Source organism: Gymnoscopelus microlampas (assembly GCF_963454915.1).
Source record: "Gymnoscopelus microlampas genome assembly, chromosome: 21".
Classification (NCBI taxonomy): Eukaryota; Metazoa; Chordata; class Actinopteri; order Myctophiformes; family Myctophidae; genus Gymnoscopelus; species Gymnoscopelus microlampas.
Window position 1 is genome coordinate 5,700,321 of NC_139958.1, and position 17,591 is coordinate 5,717,911.

At 39.9% G+C, this 17,591-nt stretch overlaps 2 protein-coding genes and 1 long non-coding RNA gene across 3 annotated transcripts; all 3 read left to right on the forward strand.

Annotated features, from left to right (window-relative positions):
* Positions 1-1,613: 1,613 nt before the first annotated feature.
* Positions 1,614-16,966, forward strand: LOC311037368 (pregnancy-specific beta-1-glycoprotein 7-like; the record flags this gene model as incomplete). The annotated part of the gene is made up of 7 exons (XM_084046494.1): positions 1,614-1,684; positions 2,161-2,493; positions 2,791-3,063; positions 3,161-3,286; positions 4,046-4,061; positions 15,803-15,897; positions 16,962-16,966. Exons 1-7 carry the CDS (start codon positions 1,639-1,641, stop codon positions 16,964-16,966), a joined length of 894 nt encoding a protein of 297 aa, XP_083902620.1. The 5' UTR covers positions 1,614-1,638.
* Positions 4,169-5,498, forward strand: LOC311038207. The gene is made up of 3 exons (XR_014600030.1): positions 4,169-4,236; positions 4,927-4,977; positions 5,448-5,498. It is a non-coding gene; the product is annotated as an uncharacterized lncRNA (long non-coding RNA).
* On the forward strand, positions 11,907-15,580 carry LOC311037226 (high affinity immunoglobulin gamma Fc receptor I-like; the record flags this gene model as incomplete). The annotated part of the gene is made up of 6 exons (XM_084046346.1): positions 11,907-12,057; positions 12,266-12,532; positions 12,721-12,939; positions 13,550-13,810; positions 14,495-14,737; positions 15,453-15,580. 6 exons carry the CDS (start codon positions 11,907-11,909, stop codon positions 15,578-15,580), a joined length of 1,269 nt encoding a protein of 422 aa, XP_083902472.1.
* Positions 16,967-17,591: the final 625 nt, after the last annotated feature.

A 17,591-nucleotide genomic window follows, 5' to 3' on the forward strand; every position in this document is an offset into this window, starting at 1 on the left:
CCTCTTTCTGTTATTTTGTAATGTCCCAGTACTTTTCTCATATGGTGTCTGTATTGCAACAGCATCTTGACCTACATCCAAAGCTCTGTGTGTGTGTGTGTGTGTGTGTGTGTGTGTGTGTGTGTGTGTGTGTGTGTGTGTGTGTGTGTGTGTGTGTGTGTGTGTGTGTGTGTGTGTGTGTGTGTGTGTGCAGTAACATCCTGTTTCCCAAGGTGTGACCTTTCTGCAAGACAATACAAGCTTTACTTGATTATTGTTCATTATTGTATAAGCTTATAAGCAAGGTTTATGAGCCCTGATGTGCTATACTCTTTTCTTATTAATTGTTCTCTTCTTTGACCCTCGTTTAGCAGGCCTAATATAGGCTCAAATGGAGGCCTCACTTGATCTAAAGTTAAAGGAAGCCAGGTTTGAAAGCCCTATATCTTTCGACACATCTCAACCTCTCTTCCGAAAAGAAATAGGAAGGAAAAGCAGATCTATAGAAGTATATGAGCTCATGTCATTAAGCCCAACATCTTTCTCACCCACACCCACACCCACACCCACCGCTCTCTCTCTCTCTCTCTCTCTCTCTCTCTCTCTCTCTCTCTCTCTCTCTCTCTCTCTCTCTCTCTCTCTCTCTCTCTCTCTCTCTCTCTCTCGCTCTCGCTCTCTCTCTCTCAGCAGTATAGCTTAATCACGTAAGAGAATGGGTCATATGTGGCCCTGCTGCATGCTCCTCTGTGAGTATATCACTGTTATTACTAAATATAAACCATGTTAATGAAAGAAAAACAACATTTTGTTAAGTTAAGCTAAGTTAGAATACAGTAAAAAAAAAAAAAAAGTCAATGGAATCAATGTTGGAGTTGTTTTTATGTAATATGTAATAATATTATGTAACAATGTTTCACCTTGCACTACATGTGTAATTTCAACAATATTTTAATTAACTTTTAGCAATAACAATCAAAATGCAACTACAGTATACAGTAGTAAATGATGTATTTATTTATATATTATATATAAAGAATTAATGAAAAAAACACTTTGGAATTGGAAAAAACACTTATTAGAAGGACAGGACTTCAGCATTCAAACTCTCTAGAGAATGAACTGAATTACTACAGTTAAAAGTAACATTTGATTGCAGACATTCACACAAGAAAGAGGAAGGTAGAGCACAATCTGAATTGTATAGGCTAAATGGGTGGAAAAACATAACGTTGTTCTCTCCTCCTCCCCCCCTCTGTCTCTCTCTCTGTCTCTCTCTCTGTCTCTGTCTGTCTCTCTCTCTGTCTCTCTCTCTCTCTCTCTCTCTCTCTCTCTCTCTCTCTCTCTCTCTCTCTCTCTCTCTCTCTGTCTCTCTCTCTCTGTCTCTCTCTCTCCCATTCTCTTGTGTTTTTTCTTTCAGAAATGTCAAACAACTTTTTGCATGTTCACAACTGATCTTGTAGATTTGCTTTTATTCATCAAACAGCAAAGTATATACTGTAACACACACACACACACACACACACACACACACACACACACACACACACACACACACACACACACACACACACACACACACACACACACACACACACACACACACACACACACACACACACACACACATACTGTACACACTCCTGATACTACAGAGGAGAAATGGAAATGTACGTGGTGACATCGTTGTTCCTGGCATTGCTCTCAGGTGAGTATTTTAACATGAATATGTATATATTATATACATAATTATTGTTGCTGTCGGGTGTAAACCTTGTAGTAGGCCTAGGCCTATGTCCAAAAAAGGTTCCTTTTTTTCTTAGTATTTTAAAAACATTTTAAAATAGTGGAAATAGCCGATCTACAAGCTCACAATGTGTCGCGACGCGATGTGAGCTCATAGGTCTGCTATTTCCACTACTTTTGTGCAACGCTCTTGTATGGTGAAGTAGGCCATTCGTTTATGAAGAAAAGAAAAAGCATTAGAATACTTTTACATTGCTATTAGAATGAACTTCATGACTTTTCTCTTCTGTAATTGACGGAACAAATGGCCATCCACTTCAGAACCTTTTATGTGATGGTTTGTAAATGGAGTAAAGATTTGTCCCAATAGCTCATGTTACATTTATGTGCACTTCACTTTACCAGCATCCTACCTAAACGTCTAACTATCTCCTCCAGGTTTGAGCCATGGAGCAGGTGTTCTACCAGACAATCTGAATGGAGCATTGGGAGGGAGTGTGATGTTCACCACAACAATAAATCCACCAGACAAACCATTTCTAGCTGTAGTCTGGACTTTTATTAATGCCACAAACCATAGGACGGGAATGATAACCTCAACTAGTTTTGCAGATATTGCACCAGGATATGAAGACAGGATCACCTTGTCTCTATCTACTGCATCACTGGAGCTCAGAAATCTAGATCAAAATGACAATGGAGAATACAGTGTCAATGTTTTAACGGCTGGAGCAGGGTCAATGAAAGGATATACCATGCTGAAGATCTACAGTAAGTAGAACATGTTTAAGAGTTCATTTCAAAATAATGTATCTATTGTACTGTTGCATCAGTAGAATGGACTTTTATAAATGTTGAGGGTATTTTGACTATAAGTAATACAATCAGCTAGTACAGATGTTTTTTTCTAATTGGATCATGATATGAATACAGCATCACCTTGAACCAATGTTAAAGGGCCTGTAACATTGGTAATTATTAGTTTTAACAAAACAAAACAAAAACACATACAGCATGCAATTGGAGTGGTAAAATACCCAAAAGATAATATATTTGTTTCATCCACAGAGAAGGTATCCGGTGCAGTTATCACACCATCAACAGTTCAACCAGATGAGGGAATGTCAACCAACATGACCTGCGATGCTGAAGGAACCATCTCTACCAGAGACTGGATGAAGGACGGCCGACCTCTGACCCCTAGCATTGACATCTCTCTCTTTGACAGTAACAGAACGTTGTCCTTCAGCGCTGTGAAAAACACAGACAACGGAGAATACTCGTGCAGAGTCAGTAACCCTGTCAGCTCCCAGGAGGCTACATACAACATGATGGTGAACTGTACGTACTGTATAAGTATCAACCAATGAATCTTTTTTTAATTCATTTATTATCTCCTCCTCATATCCTCATATAAAAACCCCTCTTTTAATGGCAGTGTCTGGATCTGTGGAAGTTGAACACACTCCTCCTACACATGTCGTGGGTCTGATTGTTGGACTTCTCGTCGCGATTCCACTGACCATCCTCCTGGTCCTGCTGTGTCGATACAGAACATCCAAAGGTGAGTTTTACTACATTATAGATGGATTACATGTAGATTACAATAACTGAGAAACTCTGCCTAAAGGATTCTGAGTATCGTAGTATAGCAATTTAAAGGTTCAAATACATGTATAGGGGCTGTCTGGTGGTGCAGGGGTAAAGTATCTACAGTATAGGCACTCAAACCACGGTGCATCCGGTTTGACCGAAACAAGCACAATTAGGCTCTATGCACAGCACCCATATTGGAAAGAAATTGGGCCTCTTCCTTACTTCCTTCACATGTCTTACCAATGATACTAATGAAGGCTCTGTTCCATTCTGGTCAAACAGAGTCAGGGCTGATATTGTTGCATGTTGGCTCACTGTAAACGCTCTTTGAACCACACTTTCAAAAAACAAAGGGTCTCAAAGTGTGGTCCAGGTACCCTCATGGTTTCTTGAGGGGGTTGCAAATGGACCCTTACGGTTGTGTAACTCTGAGAATGTACATTTGTAGCCTACTCTCTCAGAGTTATGGGGGTCCTTGAAATTAAAGAAATGAGAACCACTGTACTAAACTAAATGGAACAGAGCCTTCATTAGTATATCATTGGTAACACCTCTGAAGGAAGTAAGGATGAGGCCCAATTTCTTTCCAATATGGCTGCTGGGGGGGCGGGAGGAGTAGGTGCTACATCCTCCCAGTGGGGCCTCCAGTCAGTAGGATACAACAGCATGGAAATGTGTGGGAAACGGTACAAATATTTACGGTACAACTTATATTCTTATTTCACAGATCCATGTTGTGTTAGGTGAGTACAGTATTGATCTCTGTCAACAATGACAGCATTACATTACATTTTGTGTTCTACTCCATTTCCGCTAAATAATGTGTAATTATGTCTTTTAATTACAGACCCTCAGCTGCAGACCAAAGGACCAATCAAAGTGGGGCTCCTGATGACCTGTACAGCCAACTGCAGCACGGTCTGTCTTTAAATCAATGATGCTGTTTAATGACACTTCTGACAAGTTCTTCTGACAAGGACTGGTTCATATTTTTAGGGTCAGGGTGATCACCTGTTCAGCGAAGTGTTGCAACCAAGAGGAATGAATGGTGCATATAGCGCCTTTAAGGCAGCTCTCCACCCCACCGACAACCTGTTGTTGATAGCACCGTGTCATTGGGTCCGTGCAGGTTCGGCTATCGACTGGTAGAGCCGGGGGGGGGGGGGGGGGCGAGCTGCAGTCCGAGCTGGCTCCAGTGTTGCCAGATTCCGTGAGTGAAACAAGCGACCAGGTCTACGAAAACAAGCCCAAAATAAGCGACCAGTTTCACCACTTGAGCCCTGTTACATCAGCTATTTTCAAAGATAATCTTGAAATCAAGTCCAAAATAAGCAACTACACTTCAGAAACAAGCCCATACAAAAGCAACCCCGCAACTATGAATATTTACACGCCACTTTACAGGAAAACAAGCCCAAAGTCGCATAATTATAATTAGCAGACCTGGCAACACTCTTCTTCTTGCAGGCCAGTGCTGCCAGCTCTCTGGTCTGTCAGGTCTGTCGGTTTGATTTGTGTTAGTTTTTAGCAGAATAATTAGCAAAATTGAGACAATTTTTTAAATAACAAAATTAAGCACCACATTAATGCTTATTTGTTTACCTTTAGGTGACACAAGTGTCTATGGTGTAATCACGCCCTCTGATGTCTATGCAAATGGTACAGTATACGTTTTAATTCTATATTCATCTGGTTAATATTAGGAGTATCTTAGTACCTTTCAGGTTCAGTTGTATCACTTGATTTGTGTCAGGACAGTTTAGTTTACTGTGTGACAGTGTTGCTTTCTCATGAAGGAGAAACTCTCTAAATAATTAGTCCTGTATGTTTTTATCTTGATCCCCAGACTGATGAGGTTGTTAAGAAACAAAAAGGGTAATTTCTGCCTTCAATATATGTCATTGATCTGATCATGTATTGATCCTACTGGTCTGAAATCAGTATACACTTACAGTAAACTGATCAACACATGGTTGATCTACCATTTAGACTCTGCTTTACACTGCACTGTATGCACATTATCAATACCTTACCGACCCTACTGCCTGTCCTATACATTTATATCCAGTCCATATGTTATAGCTTTCATTGTGATTTATTAATGACATGCTGCTTGTTTTCTCACTCAGTACCTAGAACTGCTGCTGCTGCTGCTGTTGTGTTCACCAATTTACACCCAGGTATGGAATGGAAAAATTAACTCAATGAATGACAAAACTCTGACAAGTGAATGAGAGGTGAATACGCTGTTTCATATTCCACAGGAAAAGCAGTAGATACGATGCCAAGACTATTTATAATACTAAATGCATGTTCAATGACAGAATGTCCTGTTTTTAAATGTACCTTTGTTTCAGCTCCTTAGACAGAGACGTGTAGGACAACTCAACGGCACACGTGGATCATAAAGTCACATGGCTCTTCACCAATACATGCATTTGTAGCCTACACATAGTCATGAATGCAAGAGCCATGTACACATGTCATGTACACGCACACACGCACGCACGCACTCACACACAAACACACTGGTACACACTTTAAATATTTTCTTTTAGATATTGAACTTTTAATTCATTACATAGTTTGACCTGTTGTCTGAAAGATACTTTAACAACTTATTTAAGGCATAATTCTAGTTTCTTCTACACTATCTTTCCATTTCTGTAAATGTTTATACTCAGTATGTGAAGTAAATGAAATATATATATAAATAATACAATGAAAGTTTGTTTCAGTTTGTTAACACAATATTGTGATAAGTCTTGTATGAATGATCTTTAATGTGAAGATCTCTCAGAACTCTGCTTGTTTTTACAGTTCAATTAAAAGTTTGTTCTCACCGTTTTTTATTGTATTCTACGGAATAGGGTAGGGCAGGCCTACCACACAACGCATCTCTTTCACATTTTACTTTATTTAATAGACTTTAATAGACCTCCTGGCACCCACTAGTGAACTCTTTCTGAACCACACTGCTCTAAACACTGCGACGATGTCTTATCTCAATGAAACGGTTCACTGCAGGAGCGCTTGTTTTCTATTCCTTCACAGCCAAGTGCCCATGAAGGCGGTGCTTCACCGTCACCATGGTTTCACAAGATGCTAAAATGAGAAGCCATGATTGAATTTCGTTCAATTATGCAATTCATGTATTGTTGAATGACAATAAAGCTATCTAACAGCATAGCTCCCATGCGGATCTTTGACTGTGATCAGTCTTTGACGACAGTCACAAGTACCTGACATGACAGTGGTTCTCAGACCTTTTTGGTGTGTGTGTGTGTGTGTGTGTGTGTGTGTGTGTGTGTGTGTGTGTGTGTGTGTGACACCATGTAGTGACACTGTCTCATCGAGGAAGATACAACTTCTACTTCTAAACCACGACACAACCAAATCTATTTAGATTGATTGCAAAGAGGATATGGTGTCGTGGCAAAAAAGAGAAGTGTGGTTTTAACACCTTTATTTACTTAGAAGGGACGAAGCGACGGGACCTTAACTCTGTACCCTGACATTGTGGTCATCCTAGGTTCCAGGAGCTGCTCGCATTTTCTAAGTAATGCAAGGGCCGTGGAGGATACGATTTAATGCAAGATATTTACTTCCAGTGGTGGAAAGTAACTAAGTACATTTACTCAAGTACTGTACTTAAGTAAACTTTAGTTACTAGTTACATTGCAGATATAAATTATTATGTTATAAAACACACATTAATCACTTTTGCCCTATTTTCTACCTAGGCTATTTGAAAATAGCCGATCTACAAGCTCACAACGCGTCGCATTTTCAAACATTTTAGTACTTTTACTTTTGGTACTTTAAGTACATTTTGATACCAATACTTTTGTACTTTTACTCAAGTACATTTTGAATTCCAGACTTTTACTTGTAACAGAGTATTTCTATATTGCAATATTGATACTTTTACTTAAGTAAAATATCTGAGTACTTTTTCCACCACTGTTTACTTCTACAGTACTTCTAAACCACGACACGACCAAATCTATTTAGACCTGCTAGCCTACGAAGGAGCTGACATCTTCATCTCAACCTCTCTTCTGAAGAGAAAGAGGAAGGAAAAGCAGATCTAAATTCAATAAGTATATATGAGCTCATGTCATGTTGTCACGTTTCTCAGCTCATGTGAGAAACATCTTTCTCACATACACAACCACCCCTCTCTCTCTCTCTCTCTCTCTCTCTCTCTCTCTATCTCTCTCTCTCTCTCTCTCTCTCTCTCTCTCTCTCTCCCCCTCCTCTCTCTCTCTCTCTCTCTCTCTCTCTCTCTCTCTCTCTCTCTCTCTCTGTCTCTCTCTCTCAGCAGTAGCTATTAGTTCAGTGTGAATAGGTAGAAAGGTATTTCAGAGGCGTTCATCACAGAAGAGGATGGGTCATATGTGGCTCTGCTGCGTGCTCCTCATCTGTGAGTATATCACTATTATTACTACATTTAAAGTTTAACCGTTAAACCATGTCAATGAAAGAAAAACATGTTCAAGTTAAGCTGTTGAGTTAGAATACAGTAAAAGCAAGTCAATTATGGAATCAACGTTGGAGGTGGTTTCATGTGGTATCGCCACCAATGTTTTCACTTTGCAATACATTTATAATTTCAACGATATTTAAATACTACTATTAGCACTATTAGCAACAACCAAAATAACAGTGATGATGCAACTATACAGTACAGCTCTCTAGCATCTTATTGCACCACAATTTATGTATTTTATCTTTATTTTTACACATTAACATATGATGATTATAGCTAACCTACAAGCTACAACATTTGTTGGTTATCAGTATAACACTGTAAATCCAGGCCGGCCGTAGCTGAGTGGGTAGAGTAGAGCAAAGTGGGGTCCGGGGACCCCCAGGGGTCCTTGGGGGATACCAGGGGGTCCCCAGCAAAATTAGTTAATAAAGCGTCACAATAATTTTGTGTGCAAATCTTTAAATCTTTTTTTTAAAAAGACGAAACATTTTAACACAAATCTTTGCTTCTGGGGGTCCCTGGCACAACCTGGCACACAGGTGGGGGTCCGCGGCCTGGGAAACGGATGGTCCCCCCGGGTCCTAGCCCCAGTGAACTTTATCTTTAGCTATGTTTGTGTTGTTTCTGGCAATTAGCAATATTGAAAAAGCAGATTGTTATGCTTAGCTTGATATGGTCTTCAATTCAATATCTTTCAGTGCTGAGTAACTTCGTCTCCTATGGACACAGTCAAGGTGAAGATTGATTTTCTATCTATTCTCTTTATTCACACAGTCAGCATCATATTTACACCTGTCACATTAAACTTCATCCTCTCATTTATTACATTTTCTTCTGTCAGGTTACTATACATTAAGTCTTATTTGTGCATCTATTCAACCTGCGTGTTACTCTTTAGTCTTTAGAGATAGACAAGGAGCCATATTATTATACATGATCACATTTTCTAAGCTCGTTGTAACAAAGTTAAGTTATACTGTACACAAAATATATAGTATTTTCATACACATTCATTGCAAGGATATATATGTTGTAGATAAGGGTAGTGAGAGTTCTTACACTCAAAAACGAGTTAACTTCTGATGACAAAACACGATGAGAATGAATTTTTGCATCTATAGATTAGCTGTGATTGGCTAGTTGGTTGTTAATCAAGCAATAATTATTCGTCAATTGTTATATTCAGTGTTAGTTGCGACCGTAGGTCGCACTTACTACAGAAAGCTGCTCCAGGTGTCCGTCCGTCACTCCGTCACTCCGTCACACACGTCACACTTTTGCCCTGCTCATACCCCAACGGGGCTGCTCACGGGGCATTCCCGGGGACCACCCACTCCTGGTGCTCCAGAACGGATGCAAAAGTGGTGGCGCCCCCAGTGGAGGACCCCCTGCCACTGCAGCTCACATAAAATGCCGTAACTCGGGGGCTTGCCCCCCACGAACAATAGAGACACACGGGCGGAAACGGAAGGCCTACAAATTCACGCCCACTTTTGAGACAGCGCCGCTACTCGAGGTCCGTTAGAACGACGAACTGCAGCTCTCAATGCATTCCCTATGAGAGGCATTGTAAAATACCGTCATTTCATTGGTTAACTACTGAGGCTGTAGCGACTTTTTTGGTGTTCTAATAAAGTGTCCCATTTGTTTGATTTGTCCTTTTTAATGTCCCATATCTGTCATCTCGATATACTACCCACATTATACTATAGTATACTCCATCAGTATGTCAAAACCGCTAGCATCGGAGATCTAGACTTTAAGTGGTCGCACGGTATATACGTCACGGACGCATCCCTTGAGGTTTTCAATACCCAGAAAACTGGCGAAAGTGGACGTTTTCAATATGTTTTGGTCATTATCTCTGGAACAGAAGGTCCAATCTGCTCAGTTCAAAGCTTGTTGGGTGCGTGTCTTTGAGGACATTAAGCACGCAATGACACATTTTCGGGTTATTTTTTTTTTTTTAGGGGAGGCGAGATCTTAGTTGGGCAGGCGACCGCCTGTCCTGCCTCTACAGTGTGGGTACACCACTGGTCGGCGCTCGGAGCTCATAAAGACAGTGATGTCAGTGAAATGCGACAACTTGTCTGTCTGCCGTCTACCCTCTGCTGTGTTAACATTATGGGTAACTCGTTAAAGTGGCAAATTAAATGTGAAACACATCAACTATTAAGAAAACAAGAAGATATGTTGACAAAGACACTCCATACATTTGGAAACATATTTTTATTTAAATCAATATCGTCTCCAGTTAATGCAGGATAATTTTAAAGGTAGGCTAATTCTCATATCCTCTCATAGGGAATGCATTGAGAGCTGCAGTTCGTCGTTCGAACGGACCTCGAGTAGCGGTGCTATCTCAAAAGTGGGCGTGAATTTGTAGGCCTTCCGTTTCCGCCCGTGTGTCTCTATACATGTGACCTACGGTCGCTTATCTCCCGATTAGGGAGTCTTACTGGTTATTAAAGGCATAGCATGTAACTCTGCCCTGGGTAGATAACGAAACAATAAATACATTTTTTACCAATCATTTCCCTCTATATAGCAGTTATCAGCCACTGGCAGTGGTGTACTATGGATTTTTTTTTACTAGTTGAGCAGTATACGTGACACGCACATGCGCACGCTCGCACATACAAGCGAGCAATCGCGAGATTGAAATAACCTCTTTAATATGTAAGCCTATTTATTTATTTATTTCAAAATGTGTATCCATTTTTTCACCCAGTGCCAATTGCCTAAGCTTGTAATCCTGGGCGCTACTCTCCCTCTGCCAGCCTGGGGAGAGCCCAGAACTGAGCTCATGCTTCCTTTCAATGCATGAGGAGTGAGCAGGCCGCTTAGGCCTATTTATTAACCCACAATATAAATCGAATTATACGATTTACCTGTATAATGGGGATAGCCTACTTTAGTGTCGTCATATGCATTTACCCTGCAGACGTCACCTCTGTAATTTAGTTCATGAATCCATCAGCCACTGTTATCCAAACGTTCTCTTTGGACTGCTTCAGAACATCTGAAAGTAGGCCTACGCCTACAGTACTTATCGGGTCACACAATGGACCACTGATATGCATCCAGCCAGGGTCATTAGTGGTGGAAAAAGTACTCAAATGTTTTACTTAAGTAAAATTATCAATACTGCAATGTAAAATACTCTGTTACAAGTAAAAGACCAGAATTAACTTGACTTGAGTAAAAGTACGAAAGTATTGGTATCAAAATGTAATTAAAGTACCAAAAATAAAAGTATTAAAATGTTTGAAAATAGCAGATCTACAAGCTCACAACGCGTCGCGAGTGAGCTTGTAGATCTGCTATTTTCAAATAGCCTATGTATAAAATAGGGCTAAAGTTGTTCATGTATGTTTTATAATGTAATAATTTATATCTGCAAAGTAACTAGTACCTAAAGTTTTCAAATAATTGTAGTAAAAGTACAATATTTGCCTCTGAGATGTAGTGGAGTAGAAGTAAAAGTATAGACAATTGGAAATACTCCAGTAAAGTAAAAGTAGCTCAAAATTGTACTTAAGTACAGTACTTGAGTAAATGTACTTTAGTTACTTTACACCACTGGTCATTCCTATCATGTTAATTCACGCTGTTGACGCTCAGCAGCGAGGCAGACGCATTCTCACGGGTATACGCACATGCATGTCCACGCATGTGCTGCAGAAACACACTGCCCTCTCGTTTTCACCGTTTGTTTTACAGAGATGTTTTTGGGCTGTAAAATAAACAGCGAAAACATCAAAATACATTGAGAGGGCAATATGTTTTTGCAGGTGAACACCACCACACTAGTCAAGTGGCAGATAGCCACTTGACTAGGCTGCTGGTATAGAGAGAAATGATGGGTAAAGAATATCTTGTTAAAATAGTGAAAATAGATTCTACAGGAACTATCTGTTCTAGTTTTAAGTTTTTCGTCTTAGATAAACCAAACAAGGCCACACTGGAAGCTGACCAAACAGAGATACCAGTTGGGGGCAATGTTACACTGACCTGCGCTGTGGAGGGCTCAACTGGATGGAGATACCAATGGTACATTGTACAGCACCAACAGAACACAGACTCACCGATCATGCAAGATGCTGTTCAATACTCTCATGCTGTTCAATACTCTGATGGACCAATCAGTGTGTCAGAAGGTGGAATCTACTACTGTAGAGGAGAGATAGGAGAACCATTTCACTACACTAACTTCAGTGAAGCTGTTACCATAGACACAATTGGTGAGTAATTTAAGTTGCCATAAGGACAAAATACAGTGGGCTGCTAGCGATGGCAAAAGATTGGGAGGCCTAGGCCGTTATTAGACTCTCACTCTACTGTCTTGTTCAGTTTGGTTCTGTTTAGAATCATTGCTGCAAACCTCTACATGGACACATCTACTTACAGTATGCATTTTCAGCACTAATTTGTGTTTCTTAATGTAAACAGTGGGCAGGTCTGCTGTGATCCTGCAGCACAGTTGGTCTCAGTTATTCGTCGGAGAGACCATCACTCTCCAGTGTGAGATACAGGAGAGAGGAGACACCGACTGGATCTATGAATGGATCACACCCAGAGGACCAGAGAGCCAGGCTGAATTCAGGATCAACGGTGTCTCTGTGGCTCACAGTGGAGACTACATGTGTAAGGGCCGTCCCAAAAATAGCCTGCACTTTTCAACAGGATGGAGCGATGCTGTTAAATTGACTGTGTCACGTAAGTCAGAATATATCTCATTTGTTTTAGAAAATGGCAAGGGAATATTGTTAATTGGAGAGGGAACTAACATAAAACTATTTTGTTCAGTCTCCAGGCAGTGCATGAAATACCAATATCTTCTACTAACATAATGTCTTGTCAAATAGCAAAACAATATTTTTAATTCAGAGAAATCTGCTTTCCAGCGGACAAACCCCAGCCTGTGCTAAGTTTGTCTCCTCGATGGTTGAGTCCTGGAGCCTCAGTGACTCTGAGCTGTGAGGTTATGGAATCATCTGCAGACTGGAGGTTCTACTGGTACAGGGCTGTTCCTAAACCACCAGACAACTCCTACACGTATGAGCCCTTACATGGTAGCCACCATGGGACTGTAGAAGGTTCCTACATCATTCATGGTCCCGCAGGTAGACAGAAATCGTGGAAATAGCAGATATCGTGGAAATAGCAGATCTACAAGATCACGGCGCGTCGTGAGCTTGTAGATTGGCTATTTCCACTATTTTATAATACATTTTGAGTATTAAATATTAAATATGGCCATAATACATGATTTATTTTGATCATTGGTATTGGTCGTTGTCAGTCATTTCTTCGTGTATTTAAGTTGTTGTCATATCTGCCCCATGCAACTTTTGTTTACAAGGCCTTAAAGCCACAATTAATTTGTGCCCTACCTACAGGAGGATATGTGTGTGGAGCTGGGAGAGGAGATCCAGTGTATTACACTAGATACAGTAAACCTCACTTTGTGTGGTCTGGTGGTGAGTACTGTGTGACTCATAATTCATCATAATTCTTCCACCGTATGTTGTTTTCTTAACCTACGTGAGACCGACTGACTGCCTCACTCACTCACTCACTCACTCACTCACTCACTCACTCACTCTTTCTCATGTTTTCTATTTGCATTTCTTTCACAGTCTCTGATCTTGTTCTCACTTTTCTAGAGTTTAGTTCACTGTGTAATTGTAACACTGATCTTTTTTTGTCCTCTGATCCTGTGCTGCGTTTTAGATGTTCATTCTTCAGCTTCTCTCACAGTGAGTTCTAACAGAACTCAGCACTTCATCGGTGAGTCTGTCTTACTGAGCTGTGAGGGAATCTCTACTGAATGGAACATTAAGAGGTTCACTGACCGATTGAAAGACTTTTCAGCCAGGCGTTCAGTGACTGGATCTACATGGACTACAAAGGTATCTACCAGTCATAGTGGAGTGTACTGGTGTGAGTCTGGATTGGGAGAGTACAGCAATGCTGTCAACATCACAGTTCATGGTGAGTTACTTCATCCATTACCTTACAATACTGCAGCATTCCTTCAACTCATTAAAAACATGCTTTTATGGCCCGGATGGCTGATATAGCTGTCCGGGCACCTTGGCTCCAATGTAGCCTGGCTACATTTTTTTGGAAAAAACAATCACATAACATTCATCAATAACAACAAAACATCATCCCAGACCATTCTACATCTGTTACACATCACCAAAAAAAAAGAAAAAAGAAAAAAATAAGTAAATAAAATTAAAAATTGAATACAATATAATCAATTACGAAAAAAAAGAATCAAAAGCAAGAACAGTTAGATTTGAGCGAATCAAGCAGAGACATTTTAAAAACAGGAAATGAAATAATTGATCTAAGTAAAATAGGTAAATTGTTCCAGTCAGAAGGTGCTTTAAACTTAAATCGTCTCCAAATTTATTTTTGTATACTTTTGAGGTACCTCAAAAACAGGTTGTTGAGTATGTCTTAATGGATATCTTGAACTGTACATAAAAGCTTGTTCAAATAAGAAGGATAATTAAAGTAAATACATTTAAAAACAAAAAGCAACCAATGAATATGTCTCCTATCATGAGGAGATAACCAATTGAGCGTATCATACAGAACACAACAGTGATGTGTTCTCAGTGGGAATCCTAACATGTGGTTTTTAACGTGTAAACTGTTTTACAGATGGTCCTGTCATCCTGGTGAGTCCTGTTCACCCTGTGAGTGAGGGACGTTCCGTGACTCTTGGCTGTAAACGCAGAACAGGCTCGCCACTCTCCAACGTGGACTTTTATAGGAATGAAGAACTGATCCAAACTAACACCAGTGGAGAGATGATCATACCTGCTGTATCTAAGTCTGATGAGGGCCTCTACAAGTGTAGCTATTCTGGAGGAGAGTCACCACAGAGCTGGATGGCAGTGAGACGTGAGTATACTTAAAACATACTTAACATATGACGTCATGGTACAATTACAGATGGTACTTCAACATTTTACTGATGTAAGTACTGATAGTACATTTTACTACAGTATGAACAGAAAATGAGCAGTTTTCAGAACAGCTTGTTATGACCTGAGTTACAAAAACATATCTCTGCTGTCCGGCAGGAACCAGCTAACTCCAAAATATTACATTTTCAGGAAACGAAAAAAACAAAACATAGAGTTAGGAGGTTTTGTTCATCATTGATAAGAACAGCTGAATGGACCTCCAAGCTCACAATGAGGTTGGAGGTCAAAAGGGGGTGGAGCCTGGAGTCAGCAAAACCAGCTAACTCCACCCCCCTTTGCTGGAGTTAGCTGGTTTAGCAGAAGGTTTGAGTATCCAATGGAGTTAGCTGGTTTTGTCAGAAGCGCTTTTTAATACTTTTCATTGGTTAAATATTTTTTTTTACCAACACACAGACGTAAAGGGTGTTCAATAGCACTGATTTAAGGAAAAAAATGCAAAATCAAAAAAATGGAGTTAGCTGGTTCCTGCCAGACAGCAACGATATGTTTGAAGTTCATCCATGTTTAAACCGTTAAACCACTTGACTTTATATATAAAAAAGGAACTACGTGGTTTGTACCAGTGGCTGAACAGCAGTGTATTTCCTCAATCGGTCCTCTTTAATATAACAACCTCTCTTTTCTTGCAGTGTCTGGATCTCCTACACATGTCGTGGGTCTGATTGTTGGACTTCTGGTTGTGATTCTACTGACCATCCTTCTGGTCCTGCTGTGTCGATACAGAACATCTAAAGGTGAGTACTACTACATTAGATGATTTGCATCTAGATTACAATCACTGAGCAACTTGGCATAAACGCTACCGAGTACCACAGAAACATCAATGTTAAAATATTTATTATACTGTATTTTTGTATTTACAGATCCGTGTTGCGTCAGGTAACAGTATTGATCTCTGTCTATTCATCAACACGACAGCAGTACATTCCGTCTTGTTTTCTTCTTAATGTCTGCTTAATACGTTTTCTTTTAATAACAGACCCGTTCAGTCTCGGTCCAATCAGAGCTCAGCTGCAGACCAAAGGACCAATCAAAGTGGGGCTCCTGATGGCCTGTACAGCCAACTGCTGCACGGTCTGTCTTTAAATCAATGATGTTGTTTAATAACACTTCTGACAAGTTCTTCTGACAATGACAACTGGTTCAAATTTAAATCTAGATTGACGTACAACTCCAGATTAAAAATGTATGTCCTTTGTGGAAGTACATTAAAGTCCGTCACTTCTTGGTGTCCGGGTGGTGCAGGGGGTACATTTCAAACTAAATGTACTTACTATACATGAGTAATTCCAATTTCAAATACTTCTATTCCACTACATCTCGGATCCAAATATTGTACTTTTACTCCACGATTATTATTACAAAACATACATTAACCACTTCAGCCCTATATATATATTTCGGTCATTTGAAAATAGCCGATCTAAAAGCTCACACTGTATCGCGATGCAACGCATTGTGAGCTTGGAGATCGGCTATTTTCACAATATTTATCTGTGGAAACTAAATGAAATGCCTCAACTTCTACAATTCCAAGTGCTTGTGAGGGTGGGGGGTCCCCAGTTCAAATATGATTATTTTGGGGGGTCGCGGCTTGAAAAGGTTGAGATCCACTGGTCTACACCCACCCTAACAAACCATCCAGTAGGGGTCAGTAGCCTACTGACCAGGGACTACAGCACATGGGGCAATTGGACATTTGCATATTGATGATGAAATTGAGAGATGAGGGAAAAAGAAGGTCTGTCATGACAGTTTGTTTTGTGTTTGTTTTTCCTAATTAGCAGAATAATTAGCAACATTTAAACCATGTTTTAAATAACAAAATTAATGCTTATTTGTTTACCTTTAGGCGACACAAGTGTCTATGGTGTAATCACGCCCTCTGTCTATGCAAATGGTACCGTATACGTTTTAATTCTTATGTATATTCATTTGGTTTCACTGTGTAATATTAATATTAGGAGTATCTTAGTACCTTTCAGGTTCAGTTGTATCACTTGATTTGTTTGAAGGCGTGGCCCTCTGTCAGTTGCTCTGTTCACAGGACAGTTAGTTTACTGTCTGACAGTGTTGCTTTCTCATGAAGGAGAAACTGTCTAAGAATTAGGCCTGTATGTTTTTATCTTGATCCCCAGACTGATGAGGTTGTTAAGAAACAAAAAGGGTAATTTCTGCCTTCAATATAATTATGTTCTGATCTGATCATATATTGATCCTACAGGTCTACACTACAGTAAACTGATTAACACATGGTTGCTCTATATTTAGACGTTTTACACTGCACTGTATGCACATTATCAATACTGTACCTTACCAACCCTAGTGCCTGTCCTATACATGTTATAGCTTTCATTGTGATTTCTTAATGACATGCTGCTTGTTTTCTCAGTACCTGCTGCTGTTGTGTTCGTCAATTTACACTCAGGTATGAATGAAAAATTGAACTCAATGAATGACAAAACTCTGACAAGTGATGCTGTTACAGGAAAAGCAGTAGAAACGATGCCATACTACACATTATACTGCATGTTCAATGACAGAGTGTCCTGTTTTTAATTACTGTACCTTTGTTTCAGCTCCTTAGACAGAGAGTGAGATGTGTAGGACAACTCAACGGCACACATGGATCATAAAGTCACATGGATCTTCACCAATAAATGCATTTATAGCCTACACATAGTCATGAATGCAAGAGCCATGTACACATGTCATGTACGCACGCACGCACGCACACACTGGTACACAGTTTAAATATTTTCTTTTAG